This window comes from Ptychodera flava, chromosome 10 (genome assembly GCF_041260155.1).
Source record: "Ptychodera flava strain L36383 chromosome 10, AS_Pfla_20210202, whole genome shotgun sequence".
Taxonomy (NCBI): domain Eukaryota; kingdom Metazoa; phylum Hemichordata; class Enteropneusta; family Ptychoderidae; genus Ptychodera; species Ptychodera flava.
The window spans coordinates 11,993,688-12,020,182 of NC_091937.1; the positions used below are offsets into that span (position 1 = coordinate 11,993,688).

Here is a 26,495-nt window from a genome sequence, read left to right on the forward strand (position 1 = left end):
CACACACGATTCACGCGATTGGCTGCAGTGTTTCCTTGCATTAGCTCATCGTTCACTTAAACACGCCTTTATAGTATTCTGAATGTGTTGTGGGAGAAAAGTTTGCATTATAAGGGTGCAAATACATGAACAAGTTAGAGCTATTTATTACTCCGGTGAGGAGGGTCAGAGTACAGCAAAAGATGGCGGACGCTGATGCAGGTGCTACAAAAACGATAGTTGCTCAAGGTTATTAATTTTGTTTACCATCACTGTGTATTTTACGCCCAAAATATTGGTTTGTAATGTTGAATAACCGATAGCTCTTTTCCATGCAAAGCTTTCAAAGAAGTCACCGTCTGGGACAGAACCCTCGTTGCCGGTGAAGTATGTTCGGCCTCGGGGATATCGTCAACTCAGCAATTCAGAACAATGTTCTCTATGAGCTTGTGACGTTTGCCCTGGGAATTTTATTGTATCTGATATTCTCCAGTTATTTCAACCCCTCCAGCAGATGCCGACCCCAAAACGGACACCAAAGATATCCTTTTGAGGGCGAAACGGAAATCCCCTTTGATATCGGAGGCAACGAGCGAGAAGCGACTGAAGGGAGATTCACATACGACCAAGCCGGTATCTACGACCAACAGTGGGATGACGATGAAGATTGGAGTACAAAACCCCATAGAAGCAAAAAATACAGATTCAAAAATCCAGATGAAACCGCCGGCGAAGGCACCGATATCAATAAAACTCGGAATGCAGGTATATATCATATTTTTTTATTATTTAGTATAACCATGGAGGTAGTAGCCATGGTATAACTCTAGATCTTTTACGTGACCCCTCAGGTATTAATGAGACCACAGGCGCTGCCAATGTGGTATACGTTACTAGTGGACATCTATTGATGTACAAAAATAGACATCCACGCTAGCGCACTACAGTACACTGGACACTCCTGGCGCCTGAATTAAAAACTACATTTGCACATTGAAACTGGCCGTGTGACTGAGCATGGAGGTACATGTAGCTAGCTGTGTCACGAGAGTAATTTTTTTGCAGACTGTGAGCGGTTGATCCAAATTGAGTAGATTTCAGCCAAAAATAGTCAGAAAAGCAGTTTTTTATGTGTGGTCCCCAATTGGGACTGCATGTCGCTTGTTTTGTCTACTATGGACCTCTTAGCAAGGCTGTGGTTGGAGGCCGTATAACGCCATAACGCTGTATAACGCCATAGCAAGACACTTTTGAAATACATTGCTTGTAGGGCATGCACATATGTGTCCACAAATTTGGAGGCACATTTGAGTTATTCAGTTTTTTCTAATGCTAGCATTTATGGTTACTTGGAGGAGAAAAAGAGATTCATGGTAGCCAATATGTCTTGACAATGTAAGGTGTCAAAGCATACAAAGTAGATTGGGGAAGACGGTTACACGTAATAACATTCGGAGTGTCTATTACCACGCGCGTGGCAATAGCCAGTTGGCTATTACCACGCGCGGGGCAATAGCCAAGGTGGCTATTGACACGCTGAGTTTTTTCGGAGACAGATTTTGTCAACTGTTGAAGTAAACTTTTCCCAGTTTGTGTAGAAATTGGCTCAAGTACTAGTAAGTGTATATTTCTGCCACGATTCACCTTGCGCTCGGGAAGTTGGTCTGATCTCTGCTACCTCCATGGTCTGATGGTCGACGAAGCTGGGGACGACCGCGGTCGGTGGGCAGTCTCTGTGATTAAATGCAAGCCCTGCGATTGACAGTATACTGCATGCTCATTCATGCATCATGACAAAAGATACCATTTAAAAAGAACTTGTCAGGAAAGCAACTCAAAATTTACTCATTTTAACCCAAGAGAAAATGTTTCGGGGGCGAGAAAACCAACCTGACCTGCCGCAAACGTCTGTCTATGACCTTTGACCACGTGACCTATCTGTCAGAGACGTCATCACGTCAACGAACTAAGTGCATGCTATATACGCGACGTCAGAACTTTCGAATGGAGGCCCCAGTGAATGTTTAATTTTGAATTTTTTCTGTGGCACGAAACTTTTTACAGTGACTCCTGGTTTTAATTTTTTGATTTGGTATAAAGAAACTGGTTGGACGACTGGTTGACATTTGTGAGAGAAAAAGTTTAGTCTTTCAGTTTCACTCCTGAGGCGCTAGGCCGTAGGCGCTCATTTTTCATGTAACACAATTATGCCAGGCATGATTGAAGCCGATTGAAGCCATACTACGCGTAGCTACGTGAAGTGAATGGTCGAGCTCCAGATTGGCAACGAAAATAAAGACTAGTCCCAAAAACTTTGCGAATCATTCTTTTTCCCTGAAAACATGTGCGAGGCAAAGAACGCTGATGACAAACGATGATGATGACCCGATGTAGTCCGTTTTCATTAGACGTGACGGTCGGTCATGTTGTACTTCTGATGTCGAGCAACAGATTACGTTTGTTTCAGAACATTTACCGAATTATCAGCAAAAAAATATGGATTCAGGACGTGAACCATTGAGAGAGTCAATTATTGGTCAGAAAAACATCTCAGAATTATCGTTCCAAACCATGGCCTGGCAATAGCCTATTGCCACGCGCGTGGCAATAGACAACTTGGCTATTGACACGTGCGTGTCAATAGCCTCGGCCAATAACATTACACCTGTGACCTACGGTTGGTTGTTTTTTTATGACGAATGGGTTTTGGGATGACATTGCTAGTTTTGGTGCTGCTAAGTGTTTGGCCCTTCTGTAACAATATTCTCAGTCCGTAGAGCACCGAGACAGTAAGAGAGCTAGCGCTAGCTCCCCAAACTGTTAGTTTGCCAGCGATGCATGGTCAAGGGCCCCATGGCTGGGCATATACGTTCATACAAGATAAGGCTGGCCACTAGGCATTTGACCATGTATCGCTGGCAAACTAATGGTTTTGAACATCACAAGAGCAAATTTATATAATATTTAAAGCCCAATCACTCCGCTCATGAATATAGCCTATTGTTAAGGATTGGGGGATGCGGGTATTGTGGAGGCTACATCCATGCGAAAGATTAAACCATCTTAAGGGTGGGTGGGTGGGCAGCACATCTTTATCTCTTGCTTGTACCTTTACTGCTCTATCGTCGTATATGTTAATATACCATTCCTGCAGCAGCCTGGCCCTTATCTGTGCGAGGAATGACACATGTCTTGGTACTTCTTCTTTCTTTTATACTTCTCTCCATTTGATGAATATTCATGGAACTTAACACCTGGCGTAATTATATCGCTGTGTGATTGGGCTTTGAATAATATAATATTTAAAGCCCAATCACTCCGCTCATGAATATAGCCTATTGTTAAGGATTGGGGGATGCGGGTATTGTTCCGGCCGTCCATTTCACACATTAACCATATATAATTATATATCCCCCTCACTAAACCCCATTCCTATAAACCCTTGCCTATAACTCTCCTCTTCCTCATACAAATCCCCACTCATACATGCGTGCTACAACCCATCAGTTATTCATGAAACCAGTTTTCCTATCAAAACAGGACATCAAGATAAACTATGCCAGATTGTTTTTTCTTCTTTAATATTTATACAGCGGTTATTAATCGACACTTCACATGTCAGGGCTCGAAATTAACTTTTTTCCCTGGTAGTCCCGTTGGGCTACCATTTTCTAAAGTTGGTAGCCCAGTGACAAGGTCTGGTAGCCCATGCATGAATGAAGAGTTTTTTGTATAGGAAATTTTTATTTATATCTAGACAATGAAAGATTTATTTTGCATGATTCTATCCAGGAAGTGAATTTTCTAGTCATTTGACATCAATACCTGCAGATCATAGCCTTAGGAGAACGGTATAGCATGTGTAGTGGACAACGGTGACGCCTCAAAGCTTGACGAGCTATATTCACACATACGCAGAGCTTATGTACAAATTTTGATGTTCGCCATGACAACGACTTTTCACTCAGCACGTGTAAACATAACATGGCTAAAATAGATTGGCTATGAATTTCAGGATGGCAACTTGGTACAGTCACGTTCCTAATACTTTCGTGGCGGCAATTTTGGCTATATTTCTACACCATATAGTACACTATCATGGGATGATCTCGTACACTTTGGAAAGCGTAATTTGTGGATGGCCAGACAGCATTTTCTTTGCAGTTTGAATAATTTTGTGTTTAATTGTGATTGATATATTGTGATCAAATAACTATGAAAATAAATTTTCATTGGTTATCATTCCCCGAGCCTGTCATCCAAGTACATCAGTTAACATAATGACACTTTATTGAAAGTTTGTCGCAACAAATTCGACTGCTCTGTCGCCTTTTAATTTTCATAACTGGGTTGACTGTATGAGTGTCGGTCGTCTCACAGCGACCAACATCATGTCGCTCACTAAGTAAGTTCATGTCCCAGGCTTTGGTAGTCCGTGTGGGCTACCATTTCATGGGTTTTGGTAGCCCCAGAGAAAAGTTGGTAGTCTGTGGACGCGGGACTACCGCTAATTTCGAGCCCTGTTCACATATGCACATACTGTACTATGGCTCAAAGGCTATCGTAAAACTAGTTCATAACTTTGCAAGGTGTCTAGATTTTCATTCACAGCTTCAACAAACTTGTGTGCTGGTCCTGACTGACATCATATTTGACAATTGTGTATAATAATTGACCATCTCTTCCGACCGCCAACCAAGGTGACGCACCAGGCTTTTGATATCCGTATCTGCCATGGCTAATGTTACAGCGCATGCGCTTCTACAACTGTGAGGAGTATCCATGTCTAATTCTTTGAGGTAGTTTTAGGCGCTGATAAGAAACTTGTGATGCTAGAGGGCGTTGTTCAATGTCTCCACTTGAGGTTGTCGGTCGGAAGAGATGCCCTCTCCTCAGATCCATACCTAAATCCTTTGCTAAACAAATATTGTTCTACGGTGTTCACCGGACTTAAAAACTTGTCTTCACATCTTTAATCGCAAACAAATTAGATGAGCCTCCCCTCAGTGTCTTTTCCCAAAGTGTTATTAAACAAAAAACCGGAGTTGGCTGGAAAACTATATCTCTTGTGTTTCTACATTTCCCAAATCCCCAGCCCTATCACCCGAGAAGTAAATCACCTTGAAAAATGCTGGATCCCTTGTATATGTGTTGGGGACTTTGCGACACCAATCTTCTGCATGATATGATGAAATAAAAATTTCATTAATGTTGTATAAAGAGTAGAGGGGCTTGTTTGGGTTACATGTGCTTTTACTGCCCCTCAGACAATTTTTTTTCCATGTATCTGACCACAATGTATGCTTCTACTGGGTTTTATCTTGAAATAGAGCATTCCTTGTATACAATGCGATAAAATGTTTTAATTTGGATACCATACTATATTAGCGTAGCAGCTTTTAAAACGTTTTGGACACTGGCAGGGAGACACACCGAATGCCCCAAATACTGACACGTATCAGTGTGAACATGGGTTTTTGTGTCCGTATCTTTAAATAAAAACCGTACAATGCCTTCTGAGTTCGCCATTGTTAAATCTATTGGGACAGGTAGTGAAGCTAGAAATTTCTCGAGCTGCTGAACAAGCCAATCTTTTTGTCTCTCGTATGCGGATTTCTCTCCCAACAGTTGATGCATACGTTGATGGATATCTTCAAATTTTTGGTGGTAATTTTCTCTGAGTGGGTTCTGCCGTCTCTCATCCGGCTTCACGAGTTTTGTGTTACACATTCGACAGTGGTGCATTCACTGTCATAGGAACAACCACAGATCCAACTGAGAGTGCCTAGGGGGAAAAGACAGGAGTTTCTGCAATCGCTCCGCGAGGTGGATTTTTTTTGTCATGTCTGTTATGAAATGTGTTTGTCTTGTGTTTGTGTGTGCGCGTCATTGGTTTAAATGCACCTACTCTGGCGTTCTTTGTCATGTTCTTTTAAGCGAGCAGGGTCCAATATAGTGCTTCGGGTTCCTTGACTACGATATGCTCCTGTTGCCAAGTATTTTCTCACATGTCACCTATCACTTCAACATCGTCGCGACCTTATGCTAAGGGTCGCCCATCTGAAAGAGCTAGAGTCCGTATGGATACGTAACCTGATATGATACTCTAGAAGCCAACACAACATGCCTGCTAAATCACATTGTTTCATATCTTTTGTTTTTGGAAATGACCTAGTAACCGTATTTGCTGTAAAACAGAGCATCACAATGGATGTTACGGGGATTAGAATACTTTTCTCGAGAGCAATAAAATATCCAGCGTCAATACATAATTTGGCTGGTATGAAAGCAGCAAACTCTGCCAATTCTTGACGACTAAACAGCGGGCTTGCTATTTTTAATGTCACACTGACAGTTGGCCACCATGTCCGTCATCGATATATTGTATACATGGGACGCCAAGGGATCTAGCATAGCTGGTGATACAATACCCAATTGTGTGATACACGTATGCGGAAAGTTTCCAACTATAAGGCAAAGTATTACACACGTACCACACCCAGCCCAATGAAACCCCAGAAAGCCCCTGTCGCGTTTAGACATTTTCACGTGGTCGTAACCACTTTTATCATCACACTTGACTTGTAAATCCCCCTAATCAGGATATTGACAGACTTCCACAAAGTGATCTAACTTAAAATTTACGTTCCTAATCCAAAGATTCATATAACGCATATCAATAATGCACAATCTAGGCTTCTTTGGTTTAATTGTGATGGACATCACTAATTTTGGAGGGGGTCAATACCCACTTTTCCCCATACAGAAATCGCCCCGGATTCTAATTTACTTTCCGGTGTGGAGGATATAAAACTCTCCAAACTGTTGACAAGAGGGGTGATTTTTGAAGACCGTAATAGTATTGGCGGGACTTATGGTCGTACACAAAATCTTTAAACTCTCCCTAGAAATGCCTTATAGGCCTATACGGAGAAATACTGACACCAATGGTAATCCATTCCATGATTAATTTTTTTTTCAAGTGGGTCTGTGACAATTTTCCAAAAATCAAGATGGTTGCGAATTTCCCCACTATAAAGATCTTAGGATTTATGAAAGCTGGATGTGCAGGGGAGGCCATTATCGTCCCTTGAGCCATCGTGGATACAATCGAGTAAGGGCAGGACCATGTCTGGGGGTGCCCTCTAAGGACATCCAAGATAAAGTTTTGCAGGCCTTGATGTTTGTATTAACTTGGTGTTCAAGTCCCAATGATGGGTAATACTCTGAAGAGAAAGGTACATTCCTGAAGAGGGCACCCCCAGACAGGACCTGCAAGGCAGGCAGCCATAACGGCAAAGGGCTTTGATGATCGCCCTCCCCGTCTAGGAGTACAGTGTCGCAACATAACAGGAACACATACATATTTGTATGCAAATAATATCTCTTGAATTCATTTTATCATATTCGTATATACATAGGCTTCAACTATATTGCCATCTGGACAACTTCGGGTGCGCCATGTTGGTTACTCTGTCCACCAATATTCTGAGAGCATTGACAGGCCTAGGTAAGAAATATTAGCAAAGCGTACGGTCCATATCGTCAGGATGGAATTCTAGATAGCTAAGCTACGAAGTCCCACCTATGAGATGTAAAACACAGATAGTTGATGACAAAAGCTAGGTTGTCAAGACGCAATTTTGACGATTTTTCCCGTCATACATGGCGTTTCAACATGGCGGCCTAGGATAACGTCGATGCGAAGGCAGCAGTCGTGGTAAGTTTTTACCGTTATTTTTAGTTTTGAAGTGAGAAATCGTGAAAAAATGTATCGCCTTCCGGGTCAAATATCATGGAAAATGCCCTCGTGAAGTATTTTTGTCGAAAGTTTGGTATTTTTAGAGAAGATAGATGTTAATTGCAGACTGCTGTGGGTCTGCTAAGCAGATCTGTGCGATATCCATAGAAAACCACGTGCGTATCAGTACAAGTATGGTACACGGTATGGTACAAGGCTTTATACCAACTCATCGCAGATGAGCAGAATTTGATGATCTAAGCAGATCTGTGCGATATCCATAGAAAACCACGTGCGTATCAGTACAAGTATGGTACACGGTATGGTACAAGGCTTTATACCAACTCATCGCACAGATCTGCTGGTAGACCCACAGCAGTCCGCAATTAACATCTATCTTCTCTAAAAATACCAAACGTTCGACAAAATTACTTCACGAGGGCATTTTCCATGATATTTGACCCGGAAGGCGATACATTTTTTCACGATTTCTCACTTCAAAACATAAAAATAACGGTAAAAACTTACCACGACTGCTGCCTTCGCATCGACGTTATCCTAGGCCGCCATGTTGAAACGCCATGTATGACGGGAAAAATCGTCAAAATTGCGTCTTGACAACCTAGCTTTTGTCATCAACTATCTGTGTTTTACATCTCATAGGTGGGACTTCGTAGCTTAGCTATCTAGAATTCCATCCTGACGATATGGACCGTACGCTTTGCTAATATTTCTTACCTAGGCCTGATTGAGTAGCTGTGGTCTGGAATTCCACGATGCGTTGTTGGCCATTTCGATCACTTTTTACAGAGCCTCCTCTTTAATCGATGCATTGCCAGCCGACTTCTCGAGCATGTCAAACTTCTTATGTAACTCTGCCAATTGTTTTTGCATCTGTAATGCAATGAAACACCGTATTACTACCTCTAGTGTAGCCAATCCGTTTTCTGTAATTAACAGTGTCGCTTACACAATCACCTGCTCACCACGACCCCTCATCCACCCACGCAACCGCACTCATATACGATACCCGTACTCGCATATGACCACGGGCCGCGCAGGTGAAGAGCAGAAAACGAGCAAACAAGTGACAGTGTCCCTCTTAGACATTACATCGTCACACATTTCATTGTGTATACAAAATATTGCATACTCCCACCAGAACAACACACGTAACAACTGAAATTGCATATGCATAATTCTCATAAGCCCCCGCATGGGCAACTGTGTAGCAACTCAACTCAAATCGCGTGTATATGATACTCGTACGCTCCACATGGGCAACATAATGTAACGCCTCGACGCCCTTATACATACTACTAATATTCCCCCTCATGGGCAACACAACATAACGCCTTGACTCGCGTATACGTAGTTCTCATAAGCCCCACATGGGCAACACAACGTAACGCCTTGACTCGCGTATACGTAATTCTCATAAGCCCCACATGGGCAACACAACGTAACGCCTTGACTCGCGTATACGTAGTTCTCATAAGCCCCGCATGGGCAACACAACGTAACGCCTTGACTCGCGTATACGTAATTCTCATAAGCCCCGCATGGGCAACAACGTAACGCCTTGACTCGCGTATACGTAATTCTCATAAGCCCCACATGGGCAACACAACGTAACGCCTTGACTCGCGTATACGTAATTCTCATAAGCCCCGCATGGGCAACACAACGTAACGCCTTGACTCGCGTATACGTAATTCTCATAAGCCCCGCATGGGCAACAACGTAACGCCTTGACTCGCGTATACGTAATTCTCATAAGCCCCGCATGGGCAACACAACGTAACGCCTTGACTCGCGTATACGTAATTCTCATAAGCCCCGCATGGGCAACAACGTAACGCCTTGACTCGCGTATACGTAATTCTCATAAGCCCCACATGGGCAACACAACGTAACGCCTTGACTCGCGTATACGTAATTCTCATAAGCCCCGCATGGGCAACACAACGTAACGCCTTGACTCGCGTATACGTAATTCTCATAAGCCCCGCATGGGCAACACAACGCCTTGACTCGCGTATACGTAATTCTCATAAGCCCCACATGGGCAATACAACGTAACGCCTTGACTCGCGTATACATAATTCTCATAAGCCCCGCATGGGCAACAACGTAACGCCTTGACTCGCGTATACTAATTCTCATAAGCCCCGCATGGGCAACACAACGTAACGCCTTGACTCGCGTATACGTAATTCTCATAAGCCCCACATGGGCAACCACGTACGCCTTGACTCGCGTATACGTAATTCTCATAAGCCCCGTATGGGCAACACAACGTAACGCCTTGACTCTCGTATACATAATACTCTGTATCCCGTGTGGGTAACAACGTTATGCCTTGACTCGCGTATACGTGAATCAGTACACAAATACCTGTGCTGAATACAAGGAGGCCCTATCTAAAAACTTCTTGTCACTGTTAACGTTGTGCTAAATACTCCTCTAAAACTCCTAGGAGGGCTACATGAAATACGGGACAGTAGCACGGAGGGAAGCGAAACATGAAACAAAGTGATGAAAAACAAATTCGTTTGCCTCGAAAAATAACACAAGCGACAGCAGCATACCATGTGTATCTCATATTTCCCCAGAATAAGCTTCAGTGTTGCACACTTACAACGAATTCAAACGCCCTGCATCACACGTAACTTGCAAGGTATCAACACGAGAAATGGAAACGGTGAAACTATCGATTTGGTAGACTGAACCACGGCCCTCCACAAAACTGAACGTGCACACACAGTACAAAAATATCAAACTACCAAAGTACTAGCCAGCAAAGGTGAAAAATACATTCACAATAAAGTGATGAGCTACATACGCAGTGGGCTTGAATTCGTACTTTTCCATTGAAAACGGAAATGTGTTACGTACACAAGGGGAATGGCACAAACGAATCTGCTCAACATACCTCATTGTGCCCCATTGTTTTTGGTGTAGACTGGGCGTTGGTCGCGGCACTGCTGGTTCCCACCACTCCTTCAGTCGGTTGTTGAGCAACGCTGGCGAGTACTGGGCGAGTGACTGTGATGGGCTGGCCATTCTAGGCGATGAGCTTCCACGAATTTCGAAGTCATTGTAGTATCATTCGTCGCAGAAACCGTCTGAGCAACAGCGTGGGGATGAGCCACTGAAGTTGTTTCAGTGGAGATGGTAGCGGTAGTGGGTGTAGAGGTGGAAGCCATCGTGAATCTGCCAAGACTGCGTTGCACAGGGCCCGGTCTGTGCGAGGAATGACACATGTCTTGGTACTTCTTCTTTCTTTTATACTTCTCTCCATTTGATGAATATTCATGGAACTTAACACCTGGCGTAAATATATCGCTGTGTGATTGGGCTTTGAATACTTTGCAGTCTGTGAGCCGTTGAGCGATTTGGGCAGGCATAGGTCGGAATTGAGTTTATTTTGGCCGAAAGTAGTCAGAAAAGTAGTTTTTCATGTGCAGTCCCAATTGGGACAGCATGTGGCTAGTTTTGTCTATGGACCTTAGCAGGGCTATGGTGAGAGGCCGTATAACAACAGGAACACACAGCATCATATGCAGGGGGATGGTATCACAATCTCAGGGCTAGTTCCAGCTACTACAGGTGCCTTGCATGATGTCCCTTTCTTGAAATTTGTGCACAACAAGACAGTGGTAATGCAAATAGATAGGTGATGAAATCTTTGTGAGCATAGGTTCTTTTAGGCTCGGTGGCTTGGGACATTTCAGGCAAATTGTTGTTTTCTGAGCAAAATTGTTTGGAGCAAAGTGATTCTTGGGGTAAAGAGGTTTTGGTGTTGGGTTGTTTTGCTATGAGGTGGCTTTGGTGTGAATTTATATGGTATGATTTAGTTTTGGTGTGAAGTGTAATCCATTTGCTAATTCATGATGCAAAACGATTCTGCAACGGTCCTGTCTCTCTTCATTACCCATTTCATTTAGTATTTGCTAGAAGTAGCCCAATGACAAAACCAGACCATGTTAATTGTGCATGGTCGAGCTACAAGCATCAACTTGTACCACTACCTCCATGACAGGTGTAACAGAATAAATTTGTTAGTTTTTCTTCACCATAGGACTTTCTCAAAAGTTGCATGTAAATGTCAAATAATAGTAATTGTACATGTGATATTCAAAACCATCCATTCACATATTTTCATCTTATAGATTTTTACTGCCGTATCCTGTTTCTTGTCCATTTGAACTAAACAAATGAAAGTGAAATCAAGAGTGAGAATTGTACATGCACAATCCTGCATACCCATAAAGAGAGGAGTACCACATACATATACATCAGTGCATGAAACTCTTAACAAATACAGAGCTACGTTTAATTTCAGAATCGTACAAACATATCCCTCTCACAACCTGACCCGCTTGCCCTTTAATGTAAATTGATGATTGCAAATTATACATCTACATCTCCTCACAAGGTTGCCTTTCATATGTCATGAATTATGACAACACCTAGAATGCAAGTCTTAACCTTACCGCTGCAAGATGTTCTGGTATTTACATGTATGGCACACTCCTGTTCTTTAATGTCTGTGTTCTTGGAACTGATTGAGAGTAAGAGTATGCTATCACTTCTCATCTCACTCTCTTATTAAATATAGTTGATTGATTTGAAATTAACACTAACAGTATCTTACCACGGCTGTCAAACTGTATGTCAAACAGTACATTCACCCTTCTGTATTTGTTATTATGATAGTACCATAACAGTCTTTATCCCTTTAATAACCAGTATCATGTTTTTACGACTGTACAATGATACTCAGTATGGGACTCAGGCAATAGGTGACACATAAGTTTACTGAAAGTTAACCGGCATGTCAAATGAAAATCTTTAAATTGTATGATACTCAGACTGGAGTAAAGTTCATACAGTGTCTGTTTGGACCGGAAAAATGTATCAAGTTTCAACGTATGGTAATCTCTTGTGATGCAATAGGAACTGCAACAGAGACCAAGAACATAAATCTTAAACTTGTCAGTCAGAGTTCAAAGTACTTTCACACCAGTATTGACCTTCTTACTTCTAAAACCTTAAACAGATATTATAATTAAATAGAACATCTTCCCACCAATGGTAATATATGAACATCATTCAATATTTAAACAGTATGTATTTATTTTACCCCAAAATGATGAAGTTGCTCCACAATCAATAAAGAAAAGCTCATTGTGAATATTGACATCATTACACGTACATGTACACATGGCAACCAGTCTCGTGTGGTCAATTAATTGGAACTGTGAGGAGGTTATCTGATATACACATCAGTGTTTTATTAAGTCTGTGCGATCGTCTGCGGTTTTCCACATACTTTGAAAGCGTGTTTCCGCACATGGCACAGCTGTGGGTGTTCTCTGTGTGGGTCTGTAATGATATAATTTATGGATATTGTATCAAGTTTTGCCCCCTCTCACAGATAATCACAGTCGCTGTAAAGGACCATATAATATGTTGTCTGACTGGATTGTGCATGACATTTATGATAGCCACTCTTCTGTTTGGAAGAGTCGCTAGTGCTGAGTAACTAAACCATACTTGGCAAGGAAATTTCACGTTATCAAAAATGGTGCAAAAACAACGCTTATGTTAAAATCATGACAGTTATCATGGACTTAGTGGAGGGTCACACAGGAGTTAAAATATTCCGTAAGGCAAACACACAGATGTCTTTTTAGCAGTTTAGTTACACTGGTTTCAGTAGCTTGGTTTTTTCTCAGCAGCCGTTACTGGCTGGTCATCATGTTCACCCCACAATCTACGCGACAGCCTACCACTTACATGACAGTCTGCTGAAGTGTACTTCTTCATTACATTCAATGTTGATATTTATATGCCCACAGACTTGGAGCAAGTCCATAGTTTAGGGGAATGAATTAGTCAGCAAGTGCTAAATGATGTTTGCACATTTTTCCAATTTGGCCATTTTTAAGGAAAGGAACTCATCAAGTCATTTCATCCTTCATTAGTCTTTCAGCATATTTCATTGTGAAAATGCATTTGATCATTGAATAAAAGATTTCTCCTTGGCTTTTACAGAAACCTAAAGAGCAGAGTGTACAGTTGGTGCAGAAGAAAGGACAAATAGCAAATGTATTTGGCGATGATGACAGTGATGTAAGTAGTGAAAGTAGCTCCCATACTTAACAGTTTCCTATAACATATCATGGCAGAGAACAAGTACATAAATTTATCGAGACAAACCTTTGACCATACACCATCTGTCAAGTCAGGAGTGCAAGGTTCGGTGCATGGAAGGAACAGAGCTTTTTCAGCTGCCTTTATTTGGCTTGAGAACTTGCAGGAGTTCCGTTGAGGCAGGTCTTCAATTATTATATGTAAAATATATTGGAAATTATCGATGTCATTTGCAGGTGGCAGAAAACTGAATAAGTTATTATCAGAGTTCGGAAAGCACAGTAGTTTCACATGTTAGTTTAGCACAGGGACTTGAACATACTTTTCACATATCCACCAGCATGTGCACGGTAAATAAAACTAAAATCAATCTCTGTTCAGTGCCAACTCAACAATGACGAAACCAATAGAATTAAATGAAACAGTGTACCCAAAATGATTGTTACGTTATTTTACTCGTGCACTGATTCACATGTCTTGCGATACAGAAAAACGTGTAGCGAGATGTTGCGATAGGAAAACTTGTAGTACGATTTTTGCGCATGGTAACCCCCTAAACACAGAAGTTACAATTACCATGCGCATGTTTTAATTATCCACGGCCCCTAACATCTACATCAAGTACTCAAAGCGCAACTTATTAATATTCATGGTGCAAGGACAGGTGTATGTATGATTATTATTTGATGATGCAAATTTGATGATAATGACTTATTATCAAGAGACAATATGTACTTTGCATTGTGATACATAAAGTGCATTTCTCCTTACTCAGATTTTCTCAATTTGTAACACTGATCGAACATACATCATTACAGGACTAAAATTCATCATCTTTTGTGATCACATTTTGTCAATTTTAATGTTGTTGTGTAAATCTCGTTTTTAGTCCCCACGGACACCGTCCGGGGGGACTTATAGGTTTGGTCATGTTCCGTGCGTGCGTGCGTCCGTCCGTGCGTCCGTCGTTCACGCAGATATCTCTGAGATGCCTGGAGCGATTTCATTCAAACTTGGTACAAGAGGATTACTTCATATGTCATACAGATGCACGTCAATTTGTTTTGTGATACAATCCAATATGGCCGCCAGGCACCATTTTATTACGATTTTTTCATGTACAGAGCCATAACTCAGGCATGTTCCAACCGATTTTATTCAAAGTTGGTACAAGGACATCAACCAATGTCATAGATATGCACGTCAATTTGTTTTGTGATACAATCCAATATGGCCGCCAGGCGGCCATTTTATTACGATTTTTTCATGTACAGAGCCATAACTCAGGCATGTTCCAACCGATTTTATTCAAAGTTGGTACAAGGACATCGACCAATGTCATAGCTGTGCACGGCAATTTGTTTTGTGATACGATCCAAAATGGCCGCTGTGCGGCCATTTTATTACGATTTTTTCATGTACAGAGCCATTACTCAGGCATGTTTCGACCGATTTTATTCAGAGTTGGTTCAAGGACATTGACCAATGTCATAGATATGCACGTCAATTTGTTTTGTGATACAATCCAATATGGCCGCCAGGCGGCCATTTTATTACGATTTTTTCATGTAAAGAGCCATTACTCAGGCACGTTTCAACCGATTTTATTCAAAGTTGGTACAAGCTTATTGACAAATGTCATAGCTGTGCACGGCAATTTGTTTTGTGATACGATCCAAAATGGCCGCTGTGCGGCCATTTTATTACGATTTTTTCATGTACAGAGCCATAACTCAGGCATATCTCACCGATTTTATTCAAAGTTGGTACAAGGACATTGACCTATGTCATAGCTATGCACATCAATTTGTTTTGTGATGCGATCCAATATGGCCACTGTGCGACCATTTTGTTACGATTTTTCATGTCCTGAACCATAACTCAGACATGTATCAAGCGAATTCATTCAAAAGTATTTGTATCACAGACCTAATGAAGAGGACTCTATCCTCTCTGAGGACCTGTAATCAAAATACCCATTAACAAGTGGGGACTGTGTCATCAACGATGACTGTTCATTGAATCATGTTTTTGCGCAGGAAGAACCAGAAGAAATGCCACCAGAAGCCAAGATGCGAATGAGGAATGTTGGAAGGTAAATCATACACTTTACATGTGCTGTCAGAACAAATTCATGGGTCTGTATGTACTAGATGAACTGTATGTCTGTCAGTCAGTTTAAACTGGTATCAAGCAACAAGCAAATGTAGGACACCACTCAAGCATTTAGTATCATATATTTGCAGTGACACTGTTACCTGTTTTATATTTGTGCTCAACAATTTGAACACATTTTCTTTGCATTTACCATCGAAAACATTTGCAAGATTTAATTCCTTGTCTACTATTGTCAATGTTATCCAAAGACAATGTAAACACATATATGTGATCCTAGTTTGTTCAGTGTCCATACATGTATAAATTTTAAGCATCTTTCTGATGCACTAGAATTCCACAAGATTTTTGCGTGTCAACTTATGGCACTTGCTATAATTTATATGTTTATGTGTCTTTGTTATGAACAAAATATTGTATTTTGGGACAACTGCAATATATCCTTATTTGGTACACACTGTTAAGCACTACAAGTTTCCGACTCTTTAATCATTCGTATTTTTACCCCATCTCTTCTTTGCAGGAATACACCGACGTCAGCTGGTCCAAATTCATTTTTCAAAACCAACCAAGGTTTCTCCAATGCAAGGGGAGTGCTTGAAAAAAAGTTGAAGGCAGAACAGCGTGGGGAAGATGTAAAATAAACCACATTTATTTATGGTCTCTTTTAAAACTACAGCATTGTAAGAATTTTGAATCTCTTGTAAATATTTACCCTCTTGGTGTATTAGGATATAAGAATTTTCCTTGCCAGTCTTGAATTTAATCAGATAGCATGTACTAGTGTATAATCAGTGTCTTTTAATAAAGTTCAGAACATCGACTACTTTGTTTGATTATCATTTCTACCAACTCTTGCTGTCAGGCCATTAAAGGAAGATTATAGTATCAAGGGCAAACAACCAATTAACAAGATGGCCTGTCCTATATCCCAGTATTTGTAGATTTTTCACAGTCACTGTGCACATCAATTATGAATTTTACACACTGCACTAGTGAATTACTCAAATGACACACTCTAGAATGTGTAAATAAGATAGTGTCATCTGCCACCAAGACAAGTGATGATAGCTGCCAAACTTCTTGATTTTTTCGCCAAGAAAATTCTAAAAAATGGTTTGTTTCACGAGACCAAAAAAAAGACTGTTTTGAAGTAACGAATGTATGCTGTTACCCTAATGGCCAGTCAATGTAACTTAATTCACAAAACACTGAATGCCTATCTTTGACTGGTTCAGTAAGCATAGTAACATGTGAAAATGTATGGGGTAGAAATCAACAAATTATCATTTATCATTGTAATGGCATCAAGAGCATTTACAAGTTCTCAGAAATCCATTCATGTTGCATATTCTTGTCTCTGCAAAGCCATTGTTATAATACTTGCTGATGTCATCAGTTCTACCATGTATGTCATCTTCAGTTCTTCATCTGTGCAGCCTCTGGGAATCATTATAAATATATGAAATAGGAAAACTTCAATCGTTGGGATCAGTCATACAGGAAAAAAGTTGAAATTCAGTTCAAAGCAGTCAGCAATGTGAGCAGTTGTCAGATGATGATAAAACATTTAAAGCCAACAAGTTCTCCACTGACGTCATTGAACAAATGTATGCAATCTATGTCACGGCCAATCTCAAAACAGTTTACAGTCATGCAAATTCTGAACTAAAAACTAAAACTTACTTTTTGTTGATTTACACTTGTACATAGTGTATGCATTTTTCTGAATGACAATTTTCTTGACAGCACTGACTTTCGACTTTGATATTTAAAACCTTAAAGCTTAAGGACACCACCCAGTTTACCATGGATCTTCCAGCATGAAGATACAGAGGAAGGGCTTACTGTGAAATTGGTTTCATGTAACAAACTTTTTATGATGTACACAAGAAACTTCATTCTTACAAATCAAACAGCCATAATTACTTTGGCTTAACAGTTTGCTTTTGTACTGAAACTTGCCTTTTCCGCCCTTTATTAATCTGCATGTATGGCGACTGACAATAGCTGCGATATTATAAACAGGCAAATCTAGGACTTGATACCATCAAGTATGTGGGGCCATAGTCTAGTTCAATGGTAACCAGTCATGAAACAGCTTTATTGTTCAATTGCATCAGACTCCACTGGTCTAGTAAACCAACGCAGGATGATACATTCTGTAGTCCAAACAGATATATCTATGGTCGTGCAGAACCGCAACATTTGACACAATTGGATGATTTTAACCTTAGACCTCTGGACTTGTCCAACATCAAACTATTAAATTGGTTCATAACTAAGCGTACTATTAGCAGCAAACAGTTTCTATAGAAAGCAACAAGACAAGTTGGTGGAGCTTTACAACAGGTATATTCCAAGTACAGGTGGCAAATATGGAGACACACTGTAGATGTAGATAAAGACAAGAATTAAAACAATTGTGTTCTACATCTCACCTGTATCTTTCATCATTCTCATGGTAGCAATCACTCTGCTCACTGAATAAACTAGAAGCAGTTGAATCTTCCCTGAAATCATGAAAAAGATTTTTCAAAGTTATTCTAAAACCCTAAAAACTACAAATGCTATTGGATTTATGCCATTTCTGCTGTTTGTAAATTGTACACAGTGTGAAAGTTTAACAACTACTAGCATGGGATTGCTATGTTGATCATTTTCATGACAATCACCACTCTACATCAGGGGAACACCAACCAAAGACCAATCCAATTTCACTGTGGCAATTGTGCCACTTTTAGAGCCTTGAAATGACATGCTAGTAAATTTCAGTAGAATGCGGTGAGCCCCTTCACCAACAAATACCAATACACATGTATAATGTGCAGCATATCTTTTGTTAGTTTCAGCCAGCACTTTGTAGGTAATGTAACCTTTCTAACCAGAGTTGAATTCTGATCAGGTTTGTAAAGAACAGTGGTGTCATTAGTTGACTAAGCACAAACAATTTTATGGTGCTGAAGTTGTGAATGGTAAACTTGATTTGAATGCCTACTCGAGTTTTTTTTGAAGCTATTATGTTGAAGAGCAATGAAGACATCTTAGTTGAAAGCGATGGTGTTTAAATGGAATGGAAATAATATCAGAAATGTTAAAGCCCCATTAGCTATATCTTTTTGTTTTTCCTTAGCCAAAAAATCACATCCAATCTCAAGAGATGTTTTGGATTCCTAATATTTAGCAATATTGTCTTTGAAAATGTAAGTATTACAAACCTTCATGCTGGATTTAATTTGGTCAATCTAATTCACATGCTTACATATTTTATGCAGCAGCCATATGCAAGTCACAACTTGAAAAATTTAGTTGTTGAGATCTAAGTTATGTATCTGTCACCAAGGTTCGAACAACATTCTGTGGTCACACTTCAGCAAGCATTTTTACATAAGTTGCTTTTGATTTCAAGCCACCTTATACAGCTAATGGGGTTTTAATGTTATTGACAGTATATATGGTTAAACATACAAAAATATTCAGTAGAGTCTTACAAGGTCATTGTTTCCCATTTGCAGTCCTCTGCATTTCTGTATGTAGATTCTTGACATTGGTTGCCTGGCAAATTTGAGAAGTCTGTGACAGGATAGAGAGAATAAAATAGAAACACATGACAATATTTATAAAAGATAATGGAATACACAGTAGTGATATTGCATATAATACTGAAAACTGTGTTTTTTTGATCTGACATTTGCTGACAGCAGTGCAATAATAATGGTATCTCTTTCAACTTCACATAGCATTTACCTCTCAAGTGAATTCACTTATTTAAAAGTTAATAATATTGTCAGGGTTGTTGTGAAATATTTAAATTCAAAACAGTTTCCTAACACATTGAAATGTGATTTGTGGTTTGCCACAATGCCATATAATAGCGAAAAAGAAATAATATTATATAGGGCTCAGCCCTTGGTGTCGCGCCAGGGGTTAATATTGGCAATGTTATTTGTATTGATTCATGATAAAATAGATTAATTGTTACTCCATATACGTTTGTATGACAACTATGCCCAGTTTCCCTCTGATGAAAGCAGTTCATGTACATACACAACGTCAAACCCTGCAGCATCATGCAGGTATAGATTTCCTGTAATTTGTAAAAATGTTGGACAAAAATTGGCAATTTTTACCATGATAACAGCCTATTGTGTCAAACAAGGGACGTATTATGCCATCATTGTCATAGCAATAGTAACGGCACTGCCTACCTTCCACTTGCAAGCTGAAAACTATAGCATTCTGTCTAAAAACTGGCAATTTTTGAATCTAGTTATTGACACAGGGTCGCTTTTCTAAAATTCAATCCCAGCATTCTTTGTGTATGCCCCGTTCATATGCACAAGTTTTCTCCCTTTTTCTACTTTTTATGCGTGATATTAACGATATTTTGTATCAGCGACAAGGTGGATGATAATACTTACTGGCTAATAAGAGAGATATATTTTATAAATGGCATGTTATAAAATAATAATTTGCACGTTTCGTATTTGTTTATTTACGAGCACTCAAAAAAACATGGCGGCACCCATGAAAGTAGGGTACACTTCCAGTTACTCGCATAGTATATTATGAATATGCGCATGCGTAGTCAGTAAGCCGCTAGCGCGACTATTAAATACAAGCATGTGGTATTATCTTGATGATGAGGCTTTCACAGTTTACTTGAAGTGTAAAACTTTTTTGTTTTTTACTAGTCACTCAACTATGCAGATTCAATCACACCATTGAAAACCATGCAAGAAACCAACTTTTGAAAGTCAAGTGTCAGAGTAAGCTTTGTTCAGAGTTTTGCTTGTTGGAATTAAGATATTACATATTTTCAGTGATGAAACATCTTTTCTTTAAATCGTCAAATTTTTCTCTTCCTGTTGAATTACATCACTAGAATCTCATTTCTGCTGCTATCACTTTCAAGAAACAGCTCAACAGTAGTGGAGTCAATGACACTAGTCTGTCAAAGTTTTTGCCATGCTTTGTTTATGGATGAAACTTTGGAAAATATATTTGCCATGCATAATCTTCAGTAAAAAGTGTTGACTTTTGCTTATTTTTCATTTATTCACAACCATGCATTTCATTAACCAGCAATCTGGCCTCTACTAGGACATTTTATGCAGGATTTTAACATTACAAACAGACGAATTTAAAAATGCCAAATTTGTAGAAATGTCAAATTTTTTCTATAGTAGTATACTCCTTTTCATTACTTTTCGTGACAATCCTTGACTCATGAGATATTAGTTATAGCCATGAATGAATGAGCAACTCCAGAGCATAAATTGAGAGTATTATGTACGCACCTACAGCGCATTCTTCAATGTCTTGGGTAAGTGGTGGAATCACCTGTGAAATACAGGAAAAACTATAATTTCTGCCTTCATTAAATGAAGAGATGACAGTTGACAAATCTTTGTACATGAATTACTCTAAGCACAACGCAATGGCATATCACTATCACTAGCCATCTCATCACTCAAACTGCAAACCAAGCCAGTGTATATCTAAGGTAAATATGAGATAACCTGAACTTCCTTTACAACATAACATCTTACCTGATGCTGTACTGCAGATAAGCCAAGTCCACCTCGATACTGGAGTTGCTGATCTGTTATCAAGTCTTGAATATTTCTCCTTAGATTTTCAACCTCTATGTTTACTCTTCTTCTGATGACACTGTCTGCACAAGAAAAATATACATGCACATCTCTTTGCTTTCACTGCAAATCAATCTGATTAAAATCTGATGAAGAAGCTGAGACATTTCTACCTCTGCCCTTTCTTTGTTTCTCTTGTTAGCTGCTACCCATCTCACTACATTTGAAGCACTTCCACAGAAGTTTGCATTCAAATTATGCATATCAGCTAGAACTGATCACCATTTTAAGAGGGCTTACAACTGCCACTAGTAATGAAATGCAGCATTGAATAAAAAACACAATCGGCTCCTGCAAAGCACCAGCAATTACAATATAAATGCTATAACTTATTAGCAACATGCTAGGGTAGGAGTCAAACCTTTCCAAATACCACTTTAACAACGATGAAAAATCACATGAAATCAGGTACAATAGACAAAGAAGACAAAGTAGCAAACGAAAAATAGTAAATGTGGTGTTAATGATAGATTTTTCCAAATGGTACAAATAGATTCACCATCATTATTCATGACTGCACCATAAATCTCATCCATTTCTCTTTCAAAATGTCCTGCTGTTTTTCATGCCTGTACCCATAAGTACACTGAATAGTGCCTTACCTAAGCGGTCAAATACTCCTCTAAGTTCCTCTGGTTCCATTTTTTCAGTATGACTATTTTCACCATGGTGACGGAAGATTTCGTTGTTGTCAACTGTAAACCCACTTACGTTGTTGTGATGACCGCTTGGAAAGCTAGTTTCCTACAAGAGCACAAAATAATGAAAGCTTTCACCGTATTTTATTATATCTCCTAGTTCCAATTTAATCCTTGAAAATAATATAATTCCAAACATAATGGCAAGAAGTATAGGTCCAAAATTTAATCTTACGTCTTTGTTGAAATAGTTTATTGTAAAATTGAATTGTCCCATCTACTTGCTGTTTAGATTTATTCAAATATTTGCAAAATATTTTGCATACTGATAGAAACAAACTTAGGCTATTATCCTTGAGCAAAATCTGATATGATCAATATAATGGTAATAGCTGTAAGTATTTTAGAAAAATATTTGTGATGTTATTCCTGTTCACCCATAAAATGTGAAAAACAAAACCAGTAACAAAGCTATGACACAAATAATGATCACTTTTCAGGTCCTCAGATGAAAAGCAAATTGAAAAACATAGGGCCAAGTCCCTGAAGCTACTATAGACATGGATACAAAATTAAGTATTTCCTGACTGTATGAAATTATCTCACTAAGGTCATCCTAGGGACATGTAAACCAAATATTAGAGCTGTCTGACCAGCGGTTTTGAAAAAACAAGCAACTCAACAGTTGACAGAGCTCTGCTGTGTTATGTAGAGAATAACCTTTTGTGACACATGTATTGATGAAGAAGGAGGATATCTTTGATAGCTCATTTCAGGATGGCCTGACCAAAAATGGAAAAAAATTCAGTAAAAATACAGATTTGCATATTTCATCAGACTATATTAGTCTATAATAGCAAATAAACGAGAGTTAATTACATTCTAATAAAAGTAAACAAGTCTTGCTTAAATCAAGATTTACGTCATAATAAAACAGCATACATGTATCTGTCAGGTTATAAAGAATCTTCAGCTGGTTATCTATATCTGTATTTTCATCCTATTTACCAAGCACATTTTAACTTTCAAATTAACATTGTAAGTAAGTTCTGTTGAATAAGTTGAGACTGTACGTACTCAGAGAAAGCACACTGAAGAGACAAATGTTTGTAACTTAAGAAGTTCAAGGTCATCAAAAGCATCATAAGGAATCATGTTACACTTTCATTGCACTGTTTACACAGATTGCATAATTGCTATAAATAGCACATGAGGAATCTTACAGCCCCGCTTTACCATAAAAACCCTATCACTTTGACCACTCTCTTAATTGACCACTCTATTTTTTTCCTCAAAAAGTAATCTTATTTTATCCTTACCAAGTCAACCATAAATGGAAATTAGAACTTTCTCTATCTCTATTTATTTGACCACCCTATCATGACAAACTATTATGAGCAATTTCTTTTAGATAACATAAATGGTGGTTCAGAATATATCAAAGTTGGGATTCAGGAAAGTTGCCTTTACATGTTTTAATCCTCCAAGATGGTAAGCATTTCACTATGAACTGTCAAAAAAAGTTGAATGTTCTGATAATTCCACACTAAATATTTTGGCTTTGATGATTTCCTAATTAATTCAATTATTTAAAATCATATTAATTATTTTTTTCTGGGTGAATTGATAGGGTTTATACAGTACAAGAATTACATTGTAAGTCAAATTTTGACCAAAAATGACCAAAAAAAATTCCTTAAAAATACACATTTGCATATTTCATCACAATTTGAACAAATCTAAGTTGGGTTATCCCTAGGGACCTGTATACCAAATAACAAAGCTGTCTGACCAGCGGTTATGAAGAAGATTTTTTACCAAAAACACCTTTTTTGGCATTAATTTGCCTATTTTCAACAATATCAAAAAATAAAAAAAATAGTTTCTCAAAATCATATTTTTCATCTACACAACAAATATCAAATCAGTTAGTACTGCGGTTCTCAAGATATTTGAGTGGACGGACGCCTCACAAACGGACATACAACATACATACATACATACATACATACATACATACATACATACAGACTGACGCCGGACGCCGGACGGATACCCATCCCAATAGCTTCTATAGACTATAGTCTATAGTAGCTAATAAACCAGGAAAGATCATCAACTGATGATCATACAGGAGGTATATTTGAGCTCAAACAACTCTTTTGAAACCCAGGATTAGGGCCTAGGTCTAATGAGTAGATATTAACTGGATCTGTATTCTCATGGGCAAACATAAACCTGCCAAATCTTACCATAACAGATAAAACTACAAACTCACATATTTATAGACAGTTGATATCAAACTATCTGCATTCTTGCTCTTATCTATTTCGCTGTGGCCACAATCTTCACAATATTCATCACCTTTGCAACATGCAAATTGGGCCATTCCGCCATAAACCTCATTCTGTCGGCTAAACCTGTCAACATTACAATCATGAGTGGCTGGTGTTTGCAGGAGTAGACCGGTATTTCTGTTCCTGTTGTAGTAATGAGAACCTTCGTCTGTGCACATGACTTCTGATTCTTCACTGGGAAGCTCTGATTCTGTGGAATAGCTGCCTTCCTCTGCACCCTCAGTAGCCAGACCAGAGTACCTGATAGGAGGACAACACAGCTCTCAACTCCATCCAAAGTTTGGATTGAGGTATAAGCCCTATACATATCAATGAATCCATGATTGATACTAAATTTTACCATAAACTAAACATTCTGCCAACTGATAACATGCTATATAATGACATTTCACATTTTCAGAATAGCTATGGCAATACCAGGTTTTTCACCAATGATGTTTCTTCAAAGCCAGCCAGAAATGAGAAAAAGGCTCTTTTCTGAGGTACTGAGTAAGTTATTTTACTTCATCGATGGCAATCTAACTGTTACCTGCAACGAATATTAGTGTTAGAAAGGAACTCTCAACCAGACTCCATTTTGCAGACACTACTGTAGGATTTTCCTGAGCATCAGCGATGGCTTCATGGTGTAGATAGTGTCATATTTATCAACATCAGTATGCAAGATGAGTTGTGATCCCCATGGCCCCAGGTTGTGACGGTCCAGAATTTTCATAACAATATACAGGTTTTATATACCACACGGTTTGAAGCAATTTTTACCTATCGTCAGAAAACTGGTTCTTCTGTTCTCTTGGTGAAATAATTTCATAAAAGCTTGTCAAATCCTCGTCACAATTTTGAGAGTGCATCTTCTCTTGAGACTGAATATCTGTGTTCATACCAGCAAGCACTGATGGACTTGTTGTATACATTGAAAATCTCGATCAACCACACACCATGGTTTACCTTTAAATTAGAGGAATGATACATATTTTGCATAAAGCCGTTGACAATCACGATCTAGACGAGCTGAATAACTGCAAAAATGATATTTATGAGGAAAAATTGTGCAATATATGCAATGATCGCATACAGTCGGGCTCACTTTATCATCAGCAGTGCTTACTGACACCAGAGTCAGAGACAAGCAACTCTAAGTTCGATCTCAGAGTTAATCTCAAAAATAGTAGTGTAAAACTTTCAAGATGGATTCCCAAGAATTTCAAATGGAATGTCGATTATAATAAAAGTGCAGTGTAGCATGAGATTCCACCAGGTCCTTCCGACCCTCGATGTCGAAGGAAAAAGTTGTCGTCTGCCGCGGTCAAGTGCACCTACCTTCGCAATATGGCTATGGAGGTCGATTTTGAGTCGTAATTGACCTATTTGTATTCATGACAATGGATTTTGGCCATTTTTGCAGTTAACAACATCAGTGTTGGGTTGAGCTTGACTTGAATGTTTGAGCAGACGACATGTTCTGTGTGAACTTACGCGCAACGAGCTGCTGGCTCGCAAGAGGGCGCTGTTACACTAGCCCTAGTCTGGTTCCCTGCCCCCTTTCTACCGTTGGCTGCGCTACACTCACGAAAAGGGTCAGGTCAATCTCCAGGCAGAGTCATCTTATCGCGTATTACCCACAATTCCTGATGTGTTCGATTCGGCGATAAGTGACTCTGCCACAGGTGTCCTGTTTACGTGGTAAATCACCACATACTGATCCGCAAACCGGAAGTCAGCTCGAAAACCGACACTGTGACGAACTCGCTGAAAATACAAAGTCCATCCTCCATGCAAAAATGTTCATCGATTTGAAAACTAATTACTATAAGTTTATAGCAAAACACGAACTGGAAAAATATAATTA

General features: G+C 39.3%; 2 protein-coding genes across 3 annotated transcripts; one reads left to right on the forward strand and one right to left on the reverse strand.

Annotated features, from left to right (window-relative positions):
* On the forward strand, positions 1-16,820 carry LOC139142008 (PEST proteolytic signal-containing nuclear protein-like). Of its 2 annotated transcripts, none has more exons than XM_070711787.1 (5): positions 1-228; positions 491-744; positions 13,784-13,861; positions 15,922-15,977; positions 16,521-16,820. In XM_070711787.1, exons 1-5 carry the CDS (start codon positions 126-128, stop codon positions 16,639-16,641), a joined length of 612 nt encoding a protein of 203 aa, XP_070567888.1. In that variant the 5' UTR covers positions 1-125; the 3' UTR covers positions 16,642-16,820. The 2 variants fall into 2 exon arrangements, with proteins under 2 accessions (XP_070567888.1, XP_070567889.1); XM_070711788.1 differs by having other exon boundaries at positions 5-228; positions 494-744.
* On the reverse strand, positions 16,634-26,495 carry LOC139142007 (uncharacterized). Its single transcript, XM_070711785.1, has 9 exons — positions 25,967-26,495; positions 25,409-25,594; positions 24,568-24,886; positions 22,254-22,395; positions 21,550-21,674; positions 21,298-21,340; positions 19,489-19,570; positions 18,439-18,510; positions 16,634-17,439 (listed from the first exon to the last, which is right to left on the reverse strand). Exons 2-9 carry the CDS (start codon positions 25,558-25,560, stop codon positions 17,337-17,339), a joined length of 1,038 nt encoding a protein of 345 aa, XP_070567886.1. The 5' UTR covers positions 25,561-25,594; positions 25,967-26,495; the 3' UTR covers positions 16,634-17,336.